Here is a 23,769-nt window from a genome sequence, read left to right on the forward strand (position 1 = left end):
GGAAGTGCCCGGTCCGGACCGGAAGTGGTGCTGATTTGGTACACGTGAACGGTAATATGGCGGTCCACCGGTCTGGTCCCCTGAAGCAGCAGAATAAAGCTCACAAAGGCGGGCGGCATCGGGGTCGCGGATCCGCGCAGCGGGACGGCAAGGGTGAGACTATAGGGTTGGAGGAAGGTGGGCTTCTTAGTTGATTTTAACTACTTCATGCGGAGACTCAACTCCTAACTCCGGCCTGGATCAAGCTTAAAAGCTCTAGATGGGTGGGAAGAGGTTCCCTTTCTTGACCTTCTTCTGGTGCCCTGCGCAAAAACCCTTTGTGATCTCCCTCCAGGCCGTCTACCACTGAAAAGTCTAAGTAAGAAGGTGAAAAAGGAGCTCAGCAGGGTAGACCAGAGGCACCGCGCCGGCCAGCTCCGAAAGCAGAAGAAGGAGGCGGTGAGAGAAGCAGGGATTGGGGAATGGTGTGGCTTCACAATCGTTTTAGGCGGATAATGCCTCGAACTAGAAAATATGACCCCGGGGCCCTGGCTGGTGTGGCTCAGTGGCTTGCTTGAGCGCTGGCCCGCGATCGGAAAGGTCCCGTGGGATTCCCACTCAGGGCACATGTCTGGGTTGCGGCCATGTCCCCGGTTGGGGGCGTGTGAGAGGCAGCTGATATCTCTCTCACACATCGATGTTTCTCTCCCTTTCTCCCTCCCTTCTCCTCTCTCTAAAAGTAAATAAATAAGAAACTATGACCCTGGGAAGGGACAGAAGATGGAGAGTAAGCCTAGAGCACATCTCAGTGTGCAGGTCTAGGACTCATGCTAGAGCATTCTTTGCTTTGGTCCGAGCTTCTGCCCACCTCCTTGATATACCTCCGTTTTACAAGAGAGATGCTGTTGGAAAGGCAGTACTGGAACGAAGTACTGAAACACTGAAATGTTCTCTGGTCCTTTCTATCTTCAGGTTTTAGCAGAGAAGAGACAGCTGGGCAGCAAGGATGGCCCTCCTCATCAGGTACTGGTGGTGCCCCTGCACAACAGGATTTCACTGCCAGATGCCTTTCGGCTGCTTCAGGATAGGGACACTGGAACAGTACACTTCAATGAATGGGGAAGCACCAACAGCTTTATGCTGTTATGCCCCGTCTTGAAACATCGATGGTTTTTCACATCTGCAAGGCCAGGTTAGAGTGTACAGTATTTCCTATCATTATGTATTGAAGAGTGGTAGCTTTTTTTTGTTGTTATTATGCTAGTACTGACCAACTGACCACCTCTTTCTACTGACTTTGTCTTATCTCTAGGCGATCTGCACACTGTGCTAGACTTGGCAAAAGTGGCTGATACCATCCTGTTCCTCCTTGACCCACTAGAAGGTTGGGACAGCACTGGGGATTATTGCCTTTCCTGCCTCTTTGCTCAGGGCCTTCCCACCTATAGTAAGTGATTTGGGAATATTGGAGGCCATGAAAGAAGTGAAATAGCCATTTATTGTGCACCTATAATTTGCTTCAAGGTGCTTAAAATTTTTTTTTCCAATTATAGTTTACATTCAATATTATTTTGTACAAGGTGCCTTTTTATTTCTGGACTACCCTTTGCCCAGAGGAAGAAGAGTATAAAGTTTGGTTTTATTGTGTAATTTCTTTAGGTAGCTGAGTGTTGGGTTTCCCAGTGATCTCTAGACACACAGCTGTTAGCTTGTTTGTAAACTTGTTTGTGAACTTGCTTGGGGAATTTTCATGTAGTGAAGCTAGAGGTCATGAAATTTTTTTCTCCTTTGCTCACAGCATTGGCAATCCAGGGGATTTCTGGCCTCCCACTGAAGAAACAAATTGATGCCAGAAAGAAGCTAAGTAAAGTTGTGGAGAAGCGCTTTCCAGATGACAAACTCCTTTTGTTAGACACTCAACAGGAGGCAGGGATGCTGCTCAGGCAGTTGGCTAACCAAAAGCAACGGCATCTTGCTTTTCGAGATCGGCGGACCTACCTCTTTGCTCATGATGCTGCCTTTGTGCCTAATGAAGAGAATAACTTGGTGGGAACCTTGAAAATCACAGGCTATGTTCGGGGACAGACTATGGATGTAAATAGCTTGCTGCATATCATTGGACATGGTGATTTTCAGATGAGACAGATAGATGCCCCTGTGGACCCTTTCCCTTTAAATCCTAGAGTGATCAAATCCCAAAAGAACCCAGGCATGGCAATGGAGGTAAGATTGATATTTGTAGTGACTGTATTGTAGATTCATGTGTAAGCTGGTATAGGATGGGAACTACTTTCAGAGAAGGTAGTCTGTATGCCTAAACAACTACCCTAGTCCCTAGAGGTGACTGCTAGTTTGAGGTAAGGCACTAGTCAACCAGAAATACGTTGCTGTGTTACATGTTTATCCAACACTGTAGATGCCTTACGCAGTAGTTGGCTCTGAGTTTATAGAAGACACAAGATGTAGTCTCTTTTCTCAGACAATTAGATTTGGGGGGGAGGGGGGAGTGGCAAACACACGTGAAGATTAAGAAACTGTGGGTGAGATATAGATCTGTCATGGGAGTTGAGAAAGTAGACTAACAAGCGCCACAGAGATCAGACTTCAGCCAGGTGTTGAGAGGATAAATGGGATTTATGAGTTTTAGAGAGATGAAAATTTATCCTAGAACATAGAGACAACATGAACCTAGTGTAATGATGGATCAAAGGGTTTCTTTGAACTCTGAAGAAATCAGCATGATGGGGAGGAGTAAAGTATGTAATAAATGGGAAGGAGTGGGGCCAGATTATGAAAAGCCTCAAGAGCCAAGCAGAGGTATACGAGTAGACTTAAAATGCTAGGATATAGAACCATTTGCAAAAACTCGACAAGTTTTGGCTTTGTTTCATTTTATTTCATTCATCTTCTACTTGAGGACTATGTTATTTTTGGATATTTCTGGTTACTGTGTTAGATTTCATAGATTTTTGATTAACGTTTGACCATCATCTGCTTTTGGTTTTTAGATTTGTACTGCGGATGCTGTAGCTGATATGGAGGAAGACCTTAAGGTCTTAATGAAAGCAGACCCTGATAGACAAGAATCTTTGCAAACAGAGGTTATCCCAGATCCAATGGAAGGGGAGCAAACCTGGCCCACTGAGGAGGAGCTGAGTGAGGCAAATGGTCGGTAATGGCAAGCTTGTTTGTACAATAGTTCATCTGGCCTGAAATTGTGGGTTTCATTTAGCTGCTCAGTCAGGACCCTATAGAGTGGGATGAGGATGTATTTGGAGGTCTGTCTCTTCTCACCCCTAAATCCTGTAATGTTTGCACTAAGCAAACATTGGATACAGCTTTGCTCTACTTCTCAAAATCACTTGTTATTGTTTTCTAATGAACAGATAAACCACTTGGATTCATTGCAAGGTTTATTTAGTTGTGTAAGTATTGCTAGTTTTGAGGCACTGAAATAAATTTGGTAGTAGTCTGTTTTACTCATAATGTCTGCTAGAGTTTCTAGTGTCTTGCTTAGGTGAGGATACCCAAAGTGGTAGGGGAAAGGAGGTATATAATTTATTTAACTTGTTTGGGCTTTTACAGATTTCTTGAAAGAAAGTTCCAAGGTGGTAAAAAAGGTTCCCAGAGGAACATCCAGTTACCAAGCTGAATGGATTTTGGATGAGGATGGCGCAAGTGGTGGGGAAGGAGATGAATATGATGATATAGAACATGAGGATTTCATGGAAGAGGAATCTCAGGTAAGAAAATGGTCCTGGCCCTGGCTGATGTGGCTCAGGGGGTTGAGTGCTGGCCTGCAAACGGAAATTTCTGTTGCCGGTTCGATTCCCAGTAGGGTCACATGCCTGGGTTGTGGGCGTGCAAGAGGCAATTAATCCATGTATCTCTTGCACATCAATGTTTCTCTCCCTTTCTCCTTCCCTTTCCCTCTCTAAAAAATAAATAATAAATAAAATATTTTAAAAAGAAAATGGTCCCATAGGCCACTTCTGTATACAGCCCCAAATCCAAGGCAAAGTGCAATCCTGACCTTGAGGTATGTGTGTGGTTTTTGTAGTTGTCAGAAATGAGACTTATTTTATAACTGAGTCTCTTAGAATTGATATGGTTTGGGATGGGTGTCTAATAAAATTATGTTATTCTTAGCTTTATGGCTTTTAAGGTAGATATAGGTGTGGGTTTCTTCTGAAACTAATCTTATTCCACAGGATGAGAGTAGTGAAGAGGCAGAAGAGGAGGAATGTGAAACTATGACTATAGGAGAGTCTGTGCATGATGATCTGTATGACGAGAAAGTAGATGAAGATGCCGAGGAAAAAATGCTGGAGAAATATAAACAAGAAAGACTGGAAGAGATGTTTCCAGATGAAGTAGATACCCCCCGTGATGTGGCTGCTAGAATTCGGTTAGTCAAGTCTAAGATCAATCAGTACATTTTAATTTAAAATGTATATGGCTCAGGGTATGTCAGTGTGATGCAAAAGAAGAAAAACAGCCCTGACCAGTATGGCTCAGTTGGATGGGCATCCTCCCACAAAGAGGAAGGTTGCCGGTTCTATTCGCAGGCAGGGCACCTATCTGGGCTGTGGGCAAGGTCCCCAGGTGGGGCGCTTAGGATGTTTCTCTTATCAGTGTTTCTCTTCCTTTCTTTCTCTCTCCCAAAAATAAAATAAAATCTCAAAAAGAAAAGAAAAACATTGTTCTGCTTCTGAAGAGCTAATGTTTTATATGGGAAGATAAGACATACATACAGAAAACAGTAACGTGTTATCAAGTTCTGGCCTATGTAGTATAGATGGTTAACAATACTTTAGGGCAGCAGTTCTCAACCTGTGGGTCGCGACCCCTTTGGGGGTCAAACAACCCTTTCACAGGGTCACCTAAGACCATCGGAAAACACATATATAATTACATATTGTTTTTGTGATTAATCACTATGCTTTAGTTATGGCTGGGGGTTACCACAACGTGAGGAACTGTATTAAAGGGTCACGGCATTAGGAGGGTTGAGAACCACTGCTTTAGGGACTAATAATGTTACGATACTTTAGGGAATGAGAAATACTAAGATTAATTAGCAAATACTTCCTTTGTGAACTAATACTCAGTTGAAGTATATAGTGTTTGGAGATATGGGGGAGTTTGGGTGGACCCACAAAAATAAAGCATGAAGGTGTGAATGATCATTTCTGCTCTGGGAGTCAGTCTGACTAAACCCAGGGAGTTTGTTGGATGTTAGAGAAGTAAGCGTTTTATCAAGGACCATGTTCCTCAGGTCAAGGAGCCATTCCCCTGATAGGTACTGGAGAGCCAACGTAAATACCTTGTCCTTTGTCAGTGAGAAGTTTGGGTTTGATTCTGAAATATTTGTTAAAAACTGTTTTGGAGTGTGATCTTGATTTAAGCTATTCAGTTATCTTGAGAGATAGTGATAAGAGTTAAGTTAGGTCCTTAGCCATATTATTGACCTGAGTGAAAGGGTAAGTAGTACCATATAAATTTGACAATAATTTCTTTAAAATCTCCCATGTTCTAGATTTCAGAAATACAGAGGCCTCAAGAGCTTCCGCACATCTCCATGGGATCCTAAGGAAAACCTTCCTCGAGATTATGCTCGGATCTTTCAGTTTCAAAACTTTACTAATACCAGGAAACGCATCTTTAAAGGAATCGAGGAAAAAGAGGTTGAAGGAGCTGAGGTATCTGCCTTCCCTTATTGACCTTCCTTTGCTTTCGTTTGCCAAGGTGCCCCGCCCCTTTGCTCCTCTTGGCAACAGTAGTACCTTACTTAGTTTTGTGCTGCCCGAAGCTGAACTAGAGGTGCCACCAAGTCATTGATAAGAGTGATATTGGGAGCAAAGAGGTATCAGAAATGCTAAACAAGTTTAATCTGGATAGTTGAGGCATCTGTGAAAGGCAGTTTTGAAGGGTGAGGGTTGGCTTTGGGGTAGTATGAGACTAAACATACTTGGAGAAATGTTTCGTCATTATTGAGGCCTTAAGGGTAACTGTGATCGTTTCCTGCTTTCTTCTGGCAGGTTGGCTGGTATGTCACACTTCACGTATCTGAAGTACCTGTCTCTGTGGTTGAGCACTTCAAACGAGGAGCACCTTTGATTGCGTTTTCTTTACTACCTCACGAACAGAAGGTTAGTATCTTGTGGGAAATGGGAGTTATGAGACCTGACCAGTTTTGACAGTCTAAAGTGTTATTTATGACTGACATTTTGGTCACTGGGATGTGAAAAATATGCTGTTAGGATTAGGAATCATGGTGACGGAGAAGTCAATGATGGTTTAACCCAACATGTCTGAACCTGTCTGAAGCATGTCAGTGATGCAACCTGCGTGGTGCTGAGACTTCTCTTGAGGTAATTATATTTGTCAGATCAGATTTTAAGCAAGGGTGGCAGCCTTAAAAATAAAGAGGGTTTATGCCAAGGTGTAGATCTCCTTTCTCTTGATGGCCAGCAGTCAGGTAGGTTGGAGTGCATGTGAGAGCTCTGGCCTTTGGTCAGTGGGAGTAAGGGTTGAGGAAGAGAAGGGGCTTGAATGAGTGTGGTTTTGAGGTGTGTGGTGAGTTAGTAGCTTGAAGTCACTGACCATGTGGCAGATGTTGAGCTCTTGCATGTTAGACATGTGAATGTCAATTAGTACAGAAGGGTACCTGAAAGCTCTTAAAACCAGCCTATGTTTGGCTCACATGCCAGTTGTTGGTGGAGGTAAAAGATGAATGAATCCGTGTCTCATCATCTGTATTACACCATAAATTAACATCGTCAGCTCTTAGAGTGAATCTTAATCTGTTAGTTTTGTTTGCCTTCTTTCAGGTTAAGCTGTTCTAGATATGAAGTTCTCTCTTTCTTCCTTGGTCCCTAGATGTCAGTACTGAATATGGTAGTAAGTCGGCATCCTGGCAACACTGAACCTGTGAAAGCAAAAGAGGAGCTGATCTTCCACTGTGGGGTCAGGCGCTTCCGAGCCTCCCCTTTATTTTCTCAGCACACTGCAGGTAAGTAGTGGGGACCCTTCTGGGTTCTTGTGTACCCTGTTGTTTTTGGGGGGATTGCAACTATTGGTGGGGAGGTAGAGAGTACACACTTTCAAATTCTAGGCCTCTGGGGTAGAGGCATTTTCAGTACTCTTAGGAGCCAATGATGTATTTATTCAAAGTGTCTGAACCTGTCTGAAGCATCCCAGGGACGTAACTTCTTTGTGGTGCTAAGGCTTCTCTGCCACGAGTATTTGTTCAAAAGTAGATTTTTATTCAAGAGTTGATGGCTTTTTAACAATGGTGTCTCAAAAGTATGGAGCCCCTGGCATCTGATAACGCCAGGGGCAGTGTTGGTGAAGGCTAGCAGGTCACCCAGAGTTGGATGAAGCAGGAGATGTGTGATTGCTGAGATTTTGAGACTGGATGAGCGTTTGGAGAGTGGTGACCAGGGACACTTGTGGCAAAAATTATCATACTACATATTAGGAGTGGGAAGAGGTTTTGTACTAACTTGGGGACTGATGAACATCATCCATACTCTCTTAGCTCAGCAATGGCCAGAGATGATGAAGGCACTATTAATGGGAGCTCCGGGTAATTTTTGTTCTCACAGCTATGCTGTCTAAATGAGGGATTAACTTTTCTTTCCCTTAAAATATTTTATTTCCCTATACTTTAGTATTGAATAAGGAGGAGGGTTTCATTGAAGGTAAAAACAGAAGCTCCAGATAGTCCCCAAGATCAGAGGTCAGCAAAGTATGGCCCTAGGGCCAAGTCTGTCTCACTGCTTGTAAAGTTGGAACACAGTTTTGCCTTGTTTAAAAAAAAAAAATTGTCTTGGCTGTTTTTGTGCTATAGTGACAGAGTTGAGTAATTGGAACAGAAACTGTATGGCTACAAAGCCTAAAATATTTACTGTCTGTCCCTTTATAGAAAATGCTTGCCAACCCTCACTAGCTAAGAGCTGTTGAATTAGTGGACATATGCTCAGGCATTGATTCTCAAATGAGGTAGGGGTGGTATGTATTACAGCACTGGATAACTTTTTCAAGTTGAAAATATAGTCCAGGCTCCAAGATTCTGTCTCCAGTTGAAAAATCACTGTGATAGGGTTGGGTTGTATCTTTCAGGTATGTTGAGGCAGGAAAATATTTTGAGAACTAGTGGTATAAAGAAACACAAGTTGCCTTGGATATAAAAGTTGCAGAAATACAGCTTTTCACAGGCCTCTGGATTACCTATGGTTCCTTAAAATGTTTTTGATTATTTTTTAACCTTTATTATGGCAGCGGATAAACATAAGTTGCAGAGATTCTTGACTGCCGACATGGCCCTGGTGGTGACAGTGTATGCCCCAATCACTTTTCCTCCAGCATCTGTGCTGCTTTTCAAACAGAATGGCAACGGTAAGTTGAGTTCATAGAGGTAAATAGACCAACAGGTCCCTAATTGACTTAATACATTTTTCTGTATTTAGGTCTGATAGTTTTCAGAATATCCCAATCTTAGCCCTCACAGTGGGTCTAAGGCAGGGATGACAAATGGGGTTTGATCTTGCTTGCAAACTTGAGCTCACTGGTAGAGGCTGCTCAGAGTGCTATATTTAGGACAGGTTCTGGAGACAGGCTCAGCAGGAATATCACTTAGTGATATTTGCCATGGACCCAGGAAGGCAGCATAGTACATCCATACTTTAACATTTCTCTAAGATCTTTCATAGGTCTTTAAATGGACTGGAGCAATAAGTGCTTTGGCCTGTAGACTCCTGCTCCTCTACTTTTGCCCTTTAGGAATGCACAGCCTCATTGCCACAGGCCATCTATTGTCAGTGGATCCAGACAGGATGATCATCAAGAGAGTTGTTCTGAGTGGTCATCCTTTCAAAATTTTTACTAAGAAGGCAGTAGTGCGTTACATGTTCTTCAACAGAGGTAAGTATGAAGGTTGGGATCTGATTGAGTTTGTGGGGTGAGGGTTGGGTTTACATTTTGTGGGTAAATGTCATATCTTGGTCTTCTATATGTTTGATTCTAAGAGGATGTGCTGTGGTTTAAACCCGTGGAACTAAGAACAAAGTGGGGCCGCAGGGGACATATCAAGGAGCCTGTAGGTAAGAGAACATGGCATTTGGAACCTGATCTAGATTTTCGCAGTGCTACTACTAAATGACTGTTGGGGTAGACAACCAACACTAAAATTTTTTATTTTAATTTGACCAGCTTGCTGTATTTTCTTTCTAGGTACTCACGGTCATATGAAGTGCAGTTTTGATGGGAAGCTAAAATCTCAGGATACGGTACTGATGAACCTCTATAAACGAGTTTTTCCCAAATGGACTTATGATCCATATGTACCAGAACCAGTACCTTGGGTGAAAAGTGAGATTTCTTCAAAGGTACCAGAAATGGACTTGGAGTGATGGATTCAGTGGGATTCTGTCTCATTGCTAATTAGTAATCTAGGGATGGGAACCTACAGGTTGTGTGATTGGGCAATTTGTGTTTTCTTCCTTAGCCTGGAAGTCTGCTGTCCCTTATTACAAAAGGTTTTTCTTGGCTTTAAAGGTGTCTCAGTTATGTATGGATGTTTTTTGATTACTAATTCATCCAAAAAACTATTAAGTCTTACTGAAATACCCACTCTCCATTAGGATTTTGAAAGCTGTTTAAGAGGGTAAGATGGTAAGTTAACAGTGACTAGGAAACAAAATTAACACGTGTCTGGAGACACTTGAATCCCATTTCTTCCTTATGGATAAATTAAACAAAAATGGATTGATAAGGAAATGGCCTTTCAGTTTGCTTCATCCAAGTTATGGAGGTTAAGTCTACATTTCCACCACTGAGCACAATACAAATGTTCTTTACTTCTGGGGAAACTGTTTGAAAATGCTGAGACAGAACAGCAGCCACTCCAACACCAGCTGTAGGTTCAATAAGCAGTTTCATCCTCTCCCACACCAGCTGGGTTGCATACTGTTGGTAGAGAAGGGAGTAGGAATTAGTGAAATGGGAGGAGGAAAGCCTAGTTGGTGGGCCTTTTCAATTAAAGCCTAATTGATACATGTATGTATATACATACATACATGCTTGCCAATGAAGAGCTGTTTTTTTCATTCTAACTCTGCTACTGTTGAGGGTTGTCCCAATATCTAGGCCACCCTCCCACCACGTCCAGTCCCCAGTGGATGAGTTACTACTTGCAAAAGAAGTATCTTTTGCTTACAAAGTTACTCCATGCTTTTGTTACTTTCTTTACTGTTGGAGCCTCACCTTAATTTCATCCTCTCTGACAGTGAAGACCTCATCCACGAGGTCCCTTATAATAGGCCAGGTGTTTAAGCCAATGCTGGATTTGACACCGTCTGCTATGGTTTCTGGAGGATGAGGATTGGGGGTCAGTTCCCCTTTCAGTTTGGACTGGTAGCAGTCATCTGCATTCAAGGGTTCAGCAGCATAGACCTTCACACTAGGTCTCAGAGCCTGGGAAGAGGAATATTAGACATCTCACCACTGGCCACAGTGTTTTTTACCTGTAGTAAAATAGGCAGTACAGGTAACACATCTCTGACCAAGTAAGAGCCTTCTCTGTGACAATGTAATGAAAACATGGCCTTAAAGCACTTTTAAATTGTATGCCCAATAATAGCCTTCAGTTGCCTAGATCACATCTGCTTCTACTGGTAACTTGGGAAAACAGTAGCCCCTGACTGGGTGAGGAGGATTTCAGGGAAAGGACTGTGATAGGGTGCCACTCATAATTGCTTTTGCGTGTAAAGTTACAGATTAAGAAAAGGGTAGTGAGGCAGAGAAGGGCTTTCCATCCCAAGTGCTAAGAAATGATGGGAAGGAACAGCAATTTAGGAGAAATGTTAAGTAAGTACCACAATGTACTATGATGGGAAATAAAATCCTCTGTGCCTAAAGTGGGGAGTCTTCCAGAAGTTGTTTTCTCACCTTAACTGTAATTGCTATTCCAGCAACCATTCCTCCTCCTCCTACAGGTACCACCAGTGCATCTACCAAGGGAACCTTTAGTGAGAAGAATATAAAGTATAAATAGGTCTATTAAAAACCAATTTTTATGTGCATATTAAATAGTCGATTCTACAGCCAAACATCAGACTTGCCAGTTGCTCAAGAACTGACTAGGCTTACCTGGTTCAGCACTTCCATGGCAATTGTCCCTTGCCCAGCTATCACTGCAGGCTCCTGGTTGGGATGTACCATGATGCCTTCTGTTTCTTCCATAATTCGTTTTGTAACATTTTCTCTGGACTGAAAGTACATTAATTTAGCTTGCTTGATTTGTATTTAGTAAGAGTTTCCAACAAGTTAGAATAGTCATTTAACACTTTATTGGCCATCTACTTTTTTGACAGTGTTTGGGCATTGGGGCTGTAACTGAACAAAACAGTCCCTATGCTCAAGGGAGTTACGTTCTAATATGGTGGGGAGGAGTGGGATATAAGTAAATATATGGTCTGTCTAAGTGCTATGGAGAAAAGTTAATTTATACAGGGTACTTGGGAATGGCCTCTGGTAAAGTGATATTTTAATCGATGTGAATCAGTCCTGCGGCTCTCCAGAATATTCCAGGGAAAAGAATTCTAAAGGCGAAGACTAGAAAGTAGGAGTGCTTGGCCTTTCTGAGAAACTGCTGAGTGTGGCTCGCATGGGATGTTTAGGGGAGAATAACAGATCAGAGAGGAAATGGGCCAGTTCATTTAGGCCTTTGATGATCAGAAGAACTTTGAAAACCACTGGAGGATGCTGAACTGACAGGACAGGTAACTTACTAAGCAGATGCATCTGGTTGCTCTTTGAAAACAGACAGGACAAGGGTGGGAACGAAAGACCAGTTAGGAGGCTTCTGAATCTACATGGTAGTGGTAGGGTTGTCAGAAGTAGTTGGGTTATGGAAATACTTCGAAAGTAGGACTAAGATTTGGATATGGGGTGCAAAAGAAGTATCAAGATGACTCCAACTTTTTCTTTTTAGCAACTCAGAGGGGTTAAAGTTGCCATTTACTGAGATGGGGAAAACTGGAAGATGAGCAGTATAAGGTGCCTAAGATCATTTTGGGTTTAGACAAGTGGGAACACAGGTAGCTTTTGGATATACAAATCTGGGCAAAGGTCAAAGGTCAAGGCTGGAGTTAGCATGTGGTGGGCAGTATTTTAAACTATGAGTAGTAAGATCATCTGAGTGAATATAGATAGAGAAAAGGTTGGGCCCGCTAATATTTATAGAGAAAAAGAGGAAACAAAAGGGAAAAAGAGGAAACAGAGGGGAGTGAGAAGGACCCAATAAGGTACGAAGTTTCATTTGACAGTGAAAATTGTGAAGCTGTTACTGAACAGGCTCTTCCTCACCTCATCACTCTGCTCACTGTACACTATAGAGGCTCCATAGGCTTCTATTCCCAACTTTTTACACTTGGGAGCTGTCTGAGGCACCACAATATAAGCAGGAATTCCTGAGATGGAGAAATACATTTATTTAATTAGTCAAATCTGGAGAACTTAGAAGTTCCTGTTCAGTTACTTGTAATCAGATAGGGGCTCATATTTACTTCCCACAGCTATCAATCTCCCTGATAGTAAGGATACTTTCCTACTTCTCTAATGGTCCTACCTAGTACCCTGAGAAATCAGTCAAGTACCTTCCAATTTGGCAGCATAAGCAAGAGCCTGGCCATGATTTCCACTGCTGTGAGTAACAACAGCTTTGGGCTTTTCTGAAGTGGCAGGAATCAAACCTCTGATTGCATTAAGGGCACCACGAATCTAGAAAAAGGAAAGTGAAATTTATGTATTTGATTAAAGTTTCTTCTCAAAAAACCAAGGAGCTTTACTAGATTTTCTCTTCCTAACATTGCACATTCAGTCCATCACTAAATCTTACCACTTCTACTTCCTAAACATCTCACGTATGTCTCTGCCACGACCTTGGTGAGGCCTTGTTTCTCAAGTTACCAAACCTCAACTGAGCCTGCCTTAAGGATCATTCTCACCTAATATTTCCAGTAGATGATGAAAGTGATCTTCTAAACACAAACGTTATCTTTTTCTTTACCTTTTTTTGGTACAAATTCCATGCAAGTTGTGTGCAGCCTTTCAAACACATCTACTGCCTCTGTCACTGTTGTAGCCGTCCTGAGTTGCTTCTAGTTTCCTTCCTACTATGTAAGCTCACACTCCTGTACCTCTGAGCAGGCACGTACCTCTACCTGCACTTTTTCCCCCCAACTCCATGATCTGGTTAAAAGTACTCATCTTACGAAACTTGGATCAAACATCACCTTGTTAACTTCCTTGATGTCCCAGGCAAAATTAGTCGCTTCATTCTCTGTTCTTTCATGGCACTTTGTATCTCTCTGAAGACACGTCCCATAAACCTACTGTTGACCAGCCTGTCTTCCCCTGCAAGGCCTACTGTATATATGCCTAATAAACCATGGCAGAAGCAAACGGTAAGAGAACGGAGAGTTTTTTTGTTGTATAAAAACTCAATTCCTGGGTGGGAGAAAAGGTAGATTCCTGAAGTCCTAGAGCCAGCACTTCACAGGTACTAACACCTCTCAGGACAGTATTAAGTGCAGCTTTAAGATTTTTACCTGAAAGGATCTTTAAAAAGCTTAATAATGGTTAGAAAATTCAGGTAATGAATCAACAACATATGTCTGTCTTTTTGCATAGGAAAGGCACTGACATACTTTGTATTAAAAGATTGTGAGGATTTAGCTAGGTTTAAACCTTTCATATTCACAAGGTAACAACAAGTAGCAAGTTGGCACAAAGTGAGTGTTTAAACCTGGGGATAGTGACCACACTTGCCCATTTGTCTTGCAACAGTCCAGAGTGATGTCTGCCGTCTCCGTTTATTCATTAAAAGTTCCCTCTTTCATTCTCATGTCCTAGTTCAGTCAGTAGATTATATCACCCTAATTATAAGCAATTCTGAGATTGTGTAAACGTGGCTTGTCAACAGCTGATGCTAAGTAACAGAACTTGATCAAAGGAAAACTACAACCCTTCAGCTATAAAAATATTAATTCATATTCTAATATATGACTCACTATCATAAGGGGTTTTTACCTTAAAAGACCCAGTTTTCTGGAAGATTTCACATTTGAAGAAAAGATTGCGCCCCGTTAGTTGATTCAAAATGGAGCTTGTCAGCACTGGTGTGAGGTGGATAAAATCTCGAATGTTGACATGAGCTTTTTCAACGTCAGCAAAGGAGATGCAGTACTGAGCACACATTGTTCTGAAACCCAGGAATAAAGAAGGGGTAAAAGCAAAGTCTGAAACAATGTGTTCACTGAAAAGGTCTTGAAAATGCAAAACACAGATCCATAGGATATATAAGGGTTAACTACAATGTAAACTATGGACTTTAGATGGTAATGTGTTAATACAAATTCAACTGTAATAAATGTATCTATCTGGTGAGGGATGTTGATAATGGGAGAGGCTATACATGTGTTGGGGCCGGGGGCCTTATGGGAAATCTCTACCTTTGGATCAACTTTGACATGAACCTTAAACTGCTCTAAAAAAATATTTAAAGAATACAAGAAAATGCCTAACATAGGAAAATAGACCTGGAGCCTATGGTGTTAATGAGGGAACTGTCTCCATTACCAGGGCTGCAGAATCTTTGTATAGAAGGGAACTTGTCTTGAAGCTGAGTTTCTTAGTAAATATGTTGTTTTTTCTGATGAACCTTTATGGGAAGTAATTGGTGATGACTATGGAAGGCTTAAATTTCACCCCTTACCCATACCTCTATCTCTTGACTGCCACTGGTCTCTACATTTTCATCATTGTAATGAACTGCATTCAAAATCTGCTATAAATTTTTATTTTAAGAAAGTAACAATGGGAAAAATTTCCTACAGTCCTATCATCTTAATAAATTATGCTTATTTTCTGTTTCCATTTTCGTCAACATACATACATGACAGTTAAAATCAAAGCAAAAATAACATTTTGTTTACTCCTCCATTTGGCTCAGTTTCTTCAAAGTTTTCATAATTATAGTTTTCAATAACTGCATTATACTTCCATTTTCACTACTTTTATTGTAGCCTTTAACCATAGTTACTCTTTGTTTTTCCTTATTAACAAACAAAAGCAATTCATGTTCAACAGAAAAACAGAATTTAATCTGCTTCCTCCCCAAAGACAATTGCTCTCTAAGCTCTGGTGTTTATCTTTCTAGACTGACATATATACGCAAACAAAACTTTGACAGGCTTGGTAACCTTTTTCTTACCCCCAGACATTATTTTGAATATCTATGAATCTTTTGCTTATCAATAGGTATATTTATGAAACTTTTCAAAAACTTTTTGCTTTTAGAGAGGAAGGGAGAAGTAGGGAAATATTGTTTTGTTATCTTATTCATTGCTTGATTCTTGTATGTGCCCTGACCAAGGATGGAACCCGCAACCTTGGTGTATTGAGATGATGCTCTAAAATAACTAAGCTACCCAGCCAGGGCTTATGCAACTTTGAAAATTGATTACTACTACTTCTTTAAGAAGGAAAAAACCCCATAGCTTTACATAACTATTGTTGAGCATGTTTGTTTTTGTTTTGGCAATAATAAATAATGATGTAATGAATAGCCTTGTTGCAAGATCGTTGTGCATCTCCATACATGCTTTGGGTAATTTCACCAAATGGTATTTTGCATCAAAAGACATGCACACTCTTAAGACATTTGGTAACCAATGCCAAACTGATCACCAAGAGTTGTAGGTTATACCATTTTACATTCCCAACAGCTGATTCTAAGGATGTCCATTTTCCTTCACCTTTGCAATATAATTTTTATCTGTCAATTTAATGAAATGTCTAGTAGTTTGAATTTACTTTTCTTTAAACAGTGACTGAACATTTTTTCTATATATCTACTGGCCACTTAATCTTTCACAAATCTTTAGCACACCATTTACTGACTGAATCATCTTTTTCCTTTGAAATGCTACATTTATCAAAAATTAAATTTTTATTAATGCTTGTTCCATTGATGAGACTGCCAATTCCTTTTCCAGTTGTTCATTTTATTATGTTCTTCCCTGATTATTCGTTTGAAAATTTTATTGGCTTTTCTCACACATAATTCTACCAAAGGTACTTTAGAAATCCTTTATCAAGGTTGTCAGAAATTCCACTGTGAAATAAACAAATGAATTGGGGGTGTAATTGGCATTTAAAAATAAGTCTTCCTATCCATAAAAATGGGTGTCTTCCAATTTAGTAGTATTTTTTTGTTTTAGGTTTCTCAGTAAAGTTTTTATAGTATATTTGTTTCCTGTACAGATATTAAATTTATGCCTAAGTACATTTTTGTGGCTTTTGAGGTATTTCTTTCCTTAGATTTTTAAATTGTTTACTGATAATGTATATAAAAGCGAATAATTTTGCATAGTTATCATGTACTATGATACTTAATAAACTATCTTGTTAAAGCTAATAGTTTTATAGTTCATTCTCTAAATAATCATGCTATCTGCAAATAAAGGTAATTTGTCTTTACCTTATAAATATCCCTCTGGTAGCCCTGACCAGTGTGGCTCCATTGGTTGGACGTCGTTCCACAAGGCGAACGGTTGCCAAATTCGATTCCTGGTCAGGGCACATGCCTGGGTTGCAGGTCAGAGCACATACGAGAGGCAACCGATTGATGTTTCTCTCTTACATCGATGTTTCTCTCTTACATCGATGTTTCTTTCCCTCTCTTTGTCCTTCCTTTCCCTCTCTTTAAAAATAAAATCTAAAAAAAACAAACAAAACTTTAAAATATCTATCTGGTAACTTTTTCAGTGACTTCATAGTTATTGGTTTAATGTAGATTTGCTACCTCCTGAATTAATTTCAGTAACATATTTTTGGCAAAATAATATTTAGCTTAAAATTAGTATAAAGTTGTACATATTAATATTTCTAAGTATTCTTTATATCTGTGGTATTCATTCACTCATTTATTTATTCTAACATGAAATATTGAGCACCTTCCATGTGTCAGATACTGTTTGGTCTGGGGATAGTGTTAGAAAAATAGACTTTTCTCTCATAAAGCTTACAATCTAGTGGAAAGATTGTAATAAGTAATCCCAAAATAAGTATGTATTTACAAATTGTGAGAGGTGATACTAGGGAACTGTGTTATGATAGGACACTATAATATGATGCCTTATTTAGTTCAGGTAAGGTCCTCTGGAGAAATGTATTTTGCGTTATGACCCATAAGATGAATGGGCAGAATAGGGAGAAAAGTGTTTCAGGTAGAGGGAATAACATGTGTGAAGGCTTTAAGGAGGAAAGGGGTTGGCCTATTCCAGGAACTAAAAGGAGGCCAATGTGTCTGAAAATAGTGATCAAAGGGGAGTGTGATAAGAGATGAGAGTGAAGTTGGCAGGGTCTAGATCATAAGGGACCATGACTCATGGAGTTTTTTACTTAAGAGCAATAGAATGCCATTGGAGAATTTTGAACAGGTAAGTAACATGTTGGAATTCATATTTTCAGAAAATCCCTCTGGCTATATTGTAGTGAATGAAAAGGAAAGAGATAACAGTGGAATCAGGCAATTCAGTTAAGTAGTGTTAAAGTTGTCAACATGAAAGACAAGAGGGACTTGGATGGTGAAAGTGAAGGTAGAAAAAAATAATCACTCAAGATACATTTTGGAAAAATAAACCTGGTTAAAAAATGGGTGAGCCCTGACTGGTGTGGCTCAGTGGGTTGGGCATTGTCCTGCAAACTGAAAAGTCACCAGTTCACTTCCTGGTCAGAGCACATGCCTGGGCTATGGTCCAGGTCCCTGGCTGGGGCTGTGCAAGAGACAACTGATCCATGTTTCTCACATTGATGTTTCTCTCCCTCTCCCTCCCTCCTTTCCCCTCTCTAAAAATAAGTAAATAAAATATTTAAAAAATAAAAATAAAAAATGGGTGAAGGACTTGAATAGACATATTCCTAAAGAAGATAAATAAATGGCCAAGAGCACATGAATAAAATCACTAATCATCAGGGAAATGCAAATCAAAACCACAATGATATACCACTTTATACCTATTAGAATGACTGTCAAAAAAACCAAACAAAATAACAAGTGTTGGCAGGGATGCAGAGAAACTGGAGCACTTGTGCACTGTTGGTGTAAATGTAAAACGGTGCAGCTATGGAAAACAGCATGGTAAGTTCATCAAAAAATTAAACAGATTTATCATATGATCCAGCAATTCCACTTCTGGGTAGATACCCAAAAGAATTCAAAGAGGGTCTCAAAGACATTTGTACATCTAGGTTCATATCAGCATTATTCACAATAGCCAAAAGTGGAAGCAACCCAACTATCTCAATTTTTTTTTTCTTTTTATTGCTTCCAGAGAGGGGATGGGAGGGAGAAAGAGAGAGGGAGAAACATCGAAGGTTGCCTCTTGCATGCGCCCTGACTGGGAATAAAACCCGTGACCTGATTTGCAGGATGATGCCCACTGAGCCACACTGGCCAGGACCCCAAGTATTTATTGACAGATGAATGAGTAAACAAAATCTGATATATACATACAGTAGAATGTTATTCAGCTTTAAAAAAACAGAACATTAGTCATGCTACAACATGAACGAATCTTAGGGATAGTATGCTAAGTGAAATAAAAAAAGACATAAAATGACAAATACTTATGATTACACTAATGTGAAGTACCTAGAACAGTCAGATTCATAGAAAGTGGAATGGTAGTTGCCACAGGACTGGGGAAAGGTCAGGAAAGTGATAGCATTAGGGTATAGTTTCAGTTTTGCAAGAATTCTGAAGACTGGTTGTATAACAATGTGAATGTATTTAACACTATTGAACTGTACATTTAAAAATGGTTATGATTAACAATATGAAAAGAACAAAAAAATGAGAAAAAAATGGTTATGATTATATGTTTTATGTTATTTGTATCCTACCACAATTTGAAAGACACACAGAAAAAGTTCCATTTTGGAGATTATAATTAAGCCTCTTGGCTCCAAGTGATAGAACCCCAATTGGAACTGGTTTAGGCACAAGATAAAGGTGATGAGATTTATTGGCTCATGGAACAAAAGGAAGAATTAAACAACGGGAAGGGCAGGGATATGGACCTTCAAGAACAACTGGATCCAGGGATTTGAGATTTTCCGGGACTCTTGTTTCTCACCTCTGCTGCTTTCTTGCATGTCAGTTTCCTTCTTTTTCCTTGTAGATCAGTTTCACACGGCAGATGCATGGCTGCTGACAGTTCCTGTATTTTACATTTTATGGCTTCCACACTGAAGAGGGTTTTTCTTTCTTAGTTTCAGTTCAAAAAATTCTGGATAAGGACTCTGATTGGCCCATCTTGGCCCAGGACCAATGGCTAAGGGTGTGAGGTCATTTAAGACAATTCTATGCAACAGTCAGAAGTATGTACAGAAACATGAAAAAAACAATGATTTCTATAATACAATATCAATTACATACACTTAAAACACATACATAAAACACTATATATTACTAAATGATATATGTATATCCAAGGACATAATTCAAACATTAGAGTGATGACCTAAGTGGGAAGGGTAGGAACGTAAGTGGGAAAAAGGATAAACTGAGAAAGGCCTTGATGATGTGAACCAGATAGCATGATTGCCTTAAATTTCTGCACCTGAGGGAAAAGCAGGACCAAATGAAGGGAGTGAGGGAGTGAGAAAAACAAAATGAGAAAGACAAAAAAAAAGGAGAAAGTATTTCTCAGAGTGAGGGGCAGTTTTCAATGAAAAGGGGAGTATTAAGGTGAGGAATTCCATAAATGTCCACTCCAGAGATAGAAGAAACATATCCTGATATTGGATCGAATGTGGGGAGTGAGGTAGACAAGGAGAACTCCTGGGTTTGTCTCTTATTGAGATATAAGGCTGACAGAGAAACAAGTATTTTAGGAAAATCAGAGATTTGATGAGTTAAGTTTGAATTACTTATGAGACATCTGGGAGGCTGTTCTTTAGCTTTTTGGGAGGGGGGCAGAAATGTGTCTATTTTAATGTCTTACTTTATTTCTGAGGAATGAGTTCTTCAATTTATCAAGTACTGTTCTTTTTCCCTTATTAATTTCTGATTTTATTTCTTCCTCCTATGTTCCTTTTAATTTTCATTCTTTTAAAATTAATAATAAAAGTACCTGAATATTGCTTTAAAAATAAACCATAGGTTTTGCATGCAATATTTTTATTAACCTTAACGTCTAAAGAACACATGATCTTAGTTTTATTTTTTGACCCATGAATTAATTAAAATTGGTGTTTTAAAAAATTTTCCAAGTGGTTAGACTTTTTAAATTTGTGGTTATTTGTTACTCGTTTTACTACTTTGTGCTCGGCAATCATGACCTGTCCAATTTTTGTTTTTAGAAACTGGATTCCTCTCTCCCCTATTATCCAAATTTGCCTTGCTGTTTTTTTGATTACTCACATAATGTGACCAAATCCCTACTGTAATAATTAAAAACATTATGAAGATATATAGGCCTTTCAGTCTCTACCATTTAATCCACTCTCTTCCACAAAACCACTTTAAAACTTTGGTATGTATTCTTTCACAGCTTTTGATAATTTATATAGAAATTTACATATGCAGCCCTGGCTGCTGTGGCTAGGCGCAAGTTGGGGGAGGCGGTCATGCCTGGGTTGCAGGCCAGGTCCCCAGTTGGGGGCGTGTAAGAGGCAACCACACACTGATGTTTCTCTCCCTCTCTTTCTCCCTCCCTTCCCCTCTCTAAAAATAAATAAATAAATAAAATCTTTGGAAAAAAATTTACATATGCAATAAATGGTTTTGCTGCACTCAGACCCATACTCTACATACAGTGGTGGGTAAAAGTAGGATTACAGTTGTTTGTGTTGAAAATACAATAATTAATTAATACACAATAATACAAGAATAAACTGTTTTGCATACTCACAAGTATAAATATACTTTTGCTCACCACTGTATTGTTCTGCAACTAGTATTTTTTAAAAACATAACATCTTGAAAACTGTTCCATGTCAACACATATTTCAATTCTTAAAAAAACTTTTTTAAAAAATTGATTCTTAGAGAGGAAGGGACAGGAAGAGAGGGAAAGGAGAGAAGGACAGAGAGAGAGAGAGAGAGAGAGAGAGAGAGAGAGAGAACGCAAGCGAGCAGGGGGCAAGAGAACCATTGATTTGTTGTTCCACTTATTTACGCATTTATTGGGTGTGCCCTGACTAGGGACCAAACCCACAATCTTGGTGTGTGTGGAGAACGCTCCAACCAACTGAGCTACCCAACCAGGGCCATATTTAAATTCTTTAAACTCAGAAGCTTTCATTTGATACAGGTCTAAAATATGGTTGTCTTTTCATTTATTTTTACCTGGTATTTCATGAGCTCCTTAAATCTGAGGGTCGAATTTAAATCGCTTTTAAAGAAGATTTTACTTATTTAATTTTAAAGAGATGGGGAGGGAGGAAGAAAGAGAAGGAAAGAAACATTGATGTGTGAAACACATGGATCATTGCCTCTCATGTGCACCCAACCAGGAACCTGGCCTGCAACCCAGGCATGTGCCCTGACCAGGAATTGAACCAGCAACCTTTTGGTTCGCAAGCCGGTGCTCACCCCACTGAGCCACCCCAGTTAGGGCAAATTTAAATCTTAAATTCAAAATTTTCCATCCACTTTAGTAAATTTTCTTCTATATTTCTTTGATTATTGCTACTTCTAAGTCAGATCTGTTATCACCTTCTAGAGCTCATATTTGATTATTAGTTTTCTGGATCCATTCTCCATATCTTCTATCCTTACCTCTAACAGTTTTATCTATTATACTTCCCTGCTGAGTTCTGGCAAATTTCTCAAACTGGTTTAACTTCTGGCATATCTCAGGGCAGTTCACTGACACTGTTGAGTTAATTTGGCAACAGTGTTTTTCCTGTTTACACAAGTTTTCTTCAGATTACTTTTCCATCTTATGGAAAAAAACGAATGAAATGTCCTCCCCAATTTTAATGTGAACATGAATTAGTTTTTAAACATTACTTTCCATTTCTTTATGTTTTAAAGATTGTAATTTGCTCTGACCACTCAAATCACTCCCCTTTATTTTATTGACTTTATTGGGGATACATTAATAAAATTATATACGTTTCAGGTGTACAATTCTATAATATGTCATCTGTATACTGTATTATGTGTTCACCACCCCAAGCCAAGTCTCCTTCCATCACCATTTATCCTCTTTACCCGCTACCACTCCCGCACTCCCCTTTCCCTCTGGTAAGCACTATACTGTTGTCTGAGTCTATGATTTTTTTTCTTAATCCCTTCACCACCACCCACTGCCCCCACAGACCCCCACCCTGTCTCCCTTCTGACAGCTGTCAGTCTGTTCTCTGTATCTTGAGTTTGTTTCTATTTTGCTGGTTTAAAAATAAACTAGATTTGCCCTGGCCAGGTGGCTCATTTGGATGAAGCATCATCCTTACACCAAAAAGTTGCAGGTTTGATCCCCGGTTAGGGCACATACCTAGGTTGCAGATTCAATCCCTGGTTGGAGTGGGTATGAGAGGCAGCTAACAGATGTTTCTCTCTCTCTCTGAAATCAATAAAAATATCCTTGGGTGAAGATTAAAATAAATAAATAAATACATAAATAAAATAAACTAGATTAATTATATTCCACATATAAGTGAAATCATATGGTACTTATCTTTCTCTGTCTTATTTCACTTAGCATAATGTTCTCCAGGTCCATCCATGCTTTTTTTTATGGCTGAGTAATATTTCACTCCCTGCTTTTGGACCATTGAATCTTTTCCTGTATCTTACTGATTTCTACATCTGCTTAACCTTCTGGTGGCAAGTGTCTGTCACGTAATAGGCACTGAATGAGTTCTGGCAGAGATCATTCAAATCTATTAGGCCCATTCTAAGGAATAATTCGTAACTATTTAACAGTGTAGAGGTTCAATAGCCTGTGAGGGGCTGGAAGGAGCAACAGGTGGAGGAAGGCAGCAGTCTTGGGACAGGGGGTTTCATCACAGTTCTGAACAGGAGCTCGTGAACAATAAGTCGAAGTACTAATCTCCTGGTTCAGTGACAGTTTAAAGATAGGGGGGAAAAAAATCAACCCGAGATCCAGGAAAGTAATTTTTTCAAGAATCCACAGTGCTACAGAAATTCTCAAACCGACTTATAATACCTCCTGATTTATTTCCACACAAACCCTTCCCTCAGCAAGAGCCAACTACACTGTATTTTTTAAAGAAAAAGTCAGGAGGTTTGGGGATGTACTTTGCCATAAAGGAAAAGACTTGTGTCACCCAGGTAATTTAGTACAGCTCTCGGGGATTTAGTTTCCTCATCTTTGGGGCGGGGGCGGGGGGATAACAATTACTCTTACAAGATCTTCAAGGCCCCGCCAAAAAAGGCCTATGGTGGGAGACCCTGGCCTAAGATGAGTGGAGGAAGTCAGACTGTGGGTGTCTTCGTCAACCCGAGCCCCAGACCAGTACCAGTATTCCCGATGACCGCCACAGCAACGACAGCAGCCACCGCCTCCACCGCCGGCCTGGCCTGACTTAGACGGGCTTCACCTCACCTCCAGGCGCCGCGCCTCCAACTCCAGCCTCGGCTCAACGTCTCCTGACCACGCCTCTGCGCATGCGCTGCGCCCGCCTCCCACGCCCAGGACCACGTTCGTTGTCTTTCTCACTTAAGCTCCTGAAAGCTTTTCCTCC

The 23,769-nt window shown here is 40.1% G+C and overlaps 2 protein-coding genes and 2 non-coding genes across 14 annotated transcripts; 3 read left to right on the forward strand and 1 right to left on the reverse strand.

The window, feature by feature from the left end:
* Positions 1–39: 39 nt before the first annotated feature.
* On the forward strand, positions 40–9,762 carry TSR1 (TSR1 ribosome maturation factor). Its single transcript, XM_090257763.1, has 15 exons — positions 40–153; positions 335–438; positions 952–1,171; positions 1,292–1,426; positions 1,778–2,202; positions 2,988–3,147; positions 3,565–3,722; positions 4,191–4,387; positions 5,519–5,681; positions 6,021–6,131; positions 6,862–6,994; positions 8,266–8,382; positions 8,767–8,907; positions 9,012–9,086; positions 9,217–9,762. The coding sequence occupies exons 1-15, from the start codon at positions 57–59 to the stop codon at positions 9,393–9,395; spliced, it is 2,415 nt and encodes an 804-aa protein (XP_090113889.1). The 5' UTR covers positions 40–56; the 3' UTR covers positions 9,396–9,762.
* On the forward strand, positions 6,261–6,353 carry LOC149997863 (small nucleolar RNA SNORD91 family). The gene has a single exon (XR_016507359.1). It is a non-coding gene; the product is annotated as a small nucleolar RNA SNORD91 family (small nucleolar RNA).
* Positions 7,126–7,220, forward strand: LOC149997864 (small nucleolar RNA SNORD91 family). The gene has a single exon (XR_016507358.1). It is a non-coding gene; the product is annotated as a small nucleolar RNA SNORD91 family (small nucleolar RNA).
* On the reverse strand, positions 9,164–23,703 carry SRR (serine racemase). 11 transcript variants are annotated; one of them, XM_090257751.1, is made up of 10 exons: positions 23,631–23,698; positions 19,188–19,414; positions 16,529–16,765; positions 14,077–14,248; positions 12,642–12,765; positions 12,352–12,455; positions 11,134–11,253; positions 10,933–11,007; positions 10,249–10,458; positions 9,164–9,951 (listed from the first exon to the last, which is right to left on the reverse strand). In XM_090257751.1, exons 3-10 carry the CDS (start codon positions 16,630–16,632, stop codon positions 9,736–9,738), a joined length of 1,125 nt encoding a protein of 374 aa, XP_090113877.1. In that variant the 5' UTR covers positions 16,633–16,765; positions 19,188–19,414; positions 23,631–23,698; the 3' UTR covers positions 9,164–9,735. The 11 variants fall into 11 exon arrangements, with proteins under 11 accessions (XP_090113877.1, XP_090113882.1, XP_090113883.1 ...); XM_090257756.1 differs by having other exon boundaries at positions 19,188–19,385; positions 23,631–23,689; XM_090257757.1 differs by lacking the exon at positions 23,631–23,698 and adding an exon at positions 23,545–23,604 and having other exon boundaries at positions 19,188–19,299.
* Positions 23,704–23,769: the final 66 nt, after the last annotated feature.

This window comes from Furipterus horrens, unplaced genomic scaffold (assembly GCF_987537825.1).
Source record: "Furipterus horrens unplaced genomic scaffold, mFurHor1.1.pri manual_scaffold_11, whole genome shotgun sequence".
Classification (NCBI taxonomy): Eukaryota; Metazoa; Chordata; class Mammalia; order Chiroptera; family Furipteridae; genus Furipterus; species Furipterus horrens.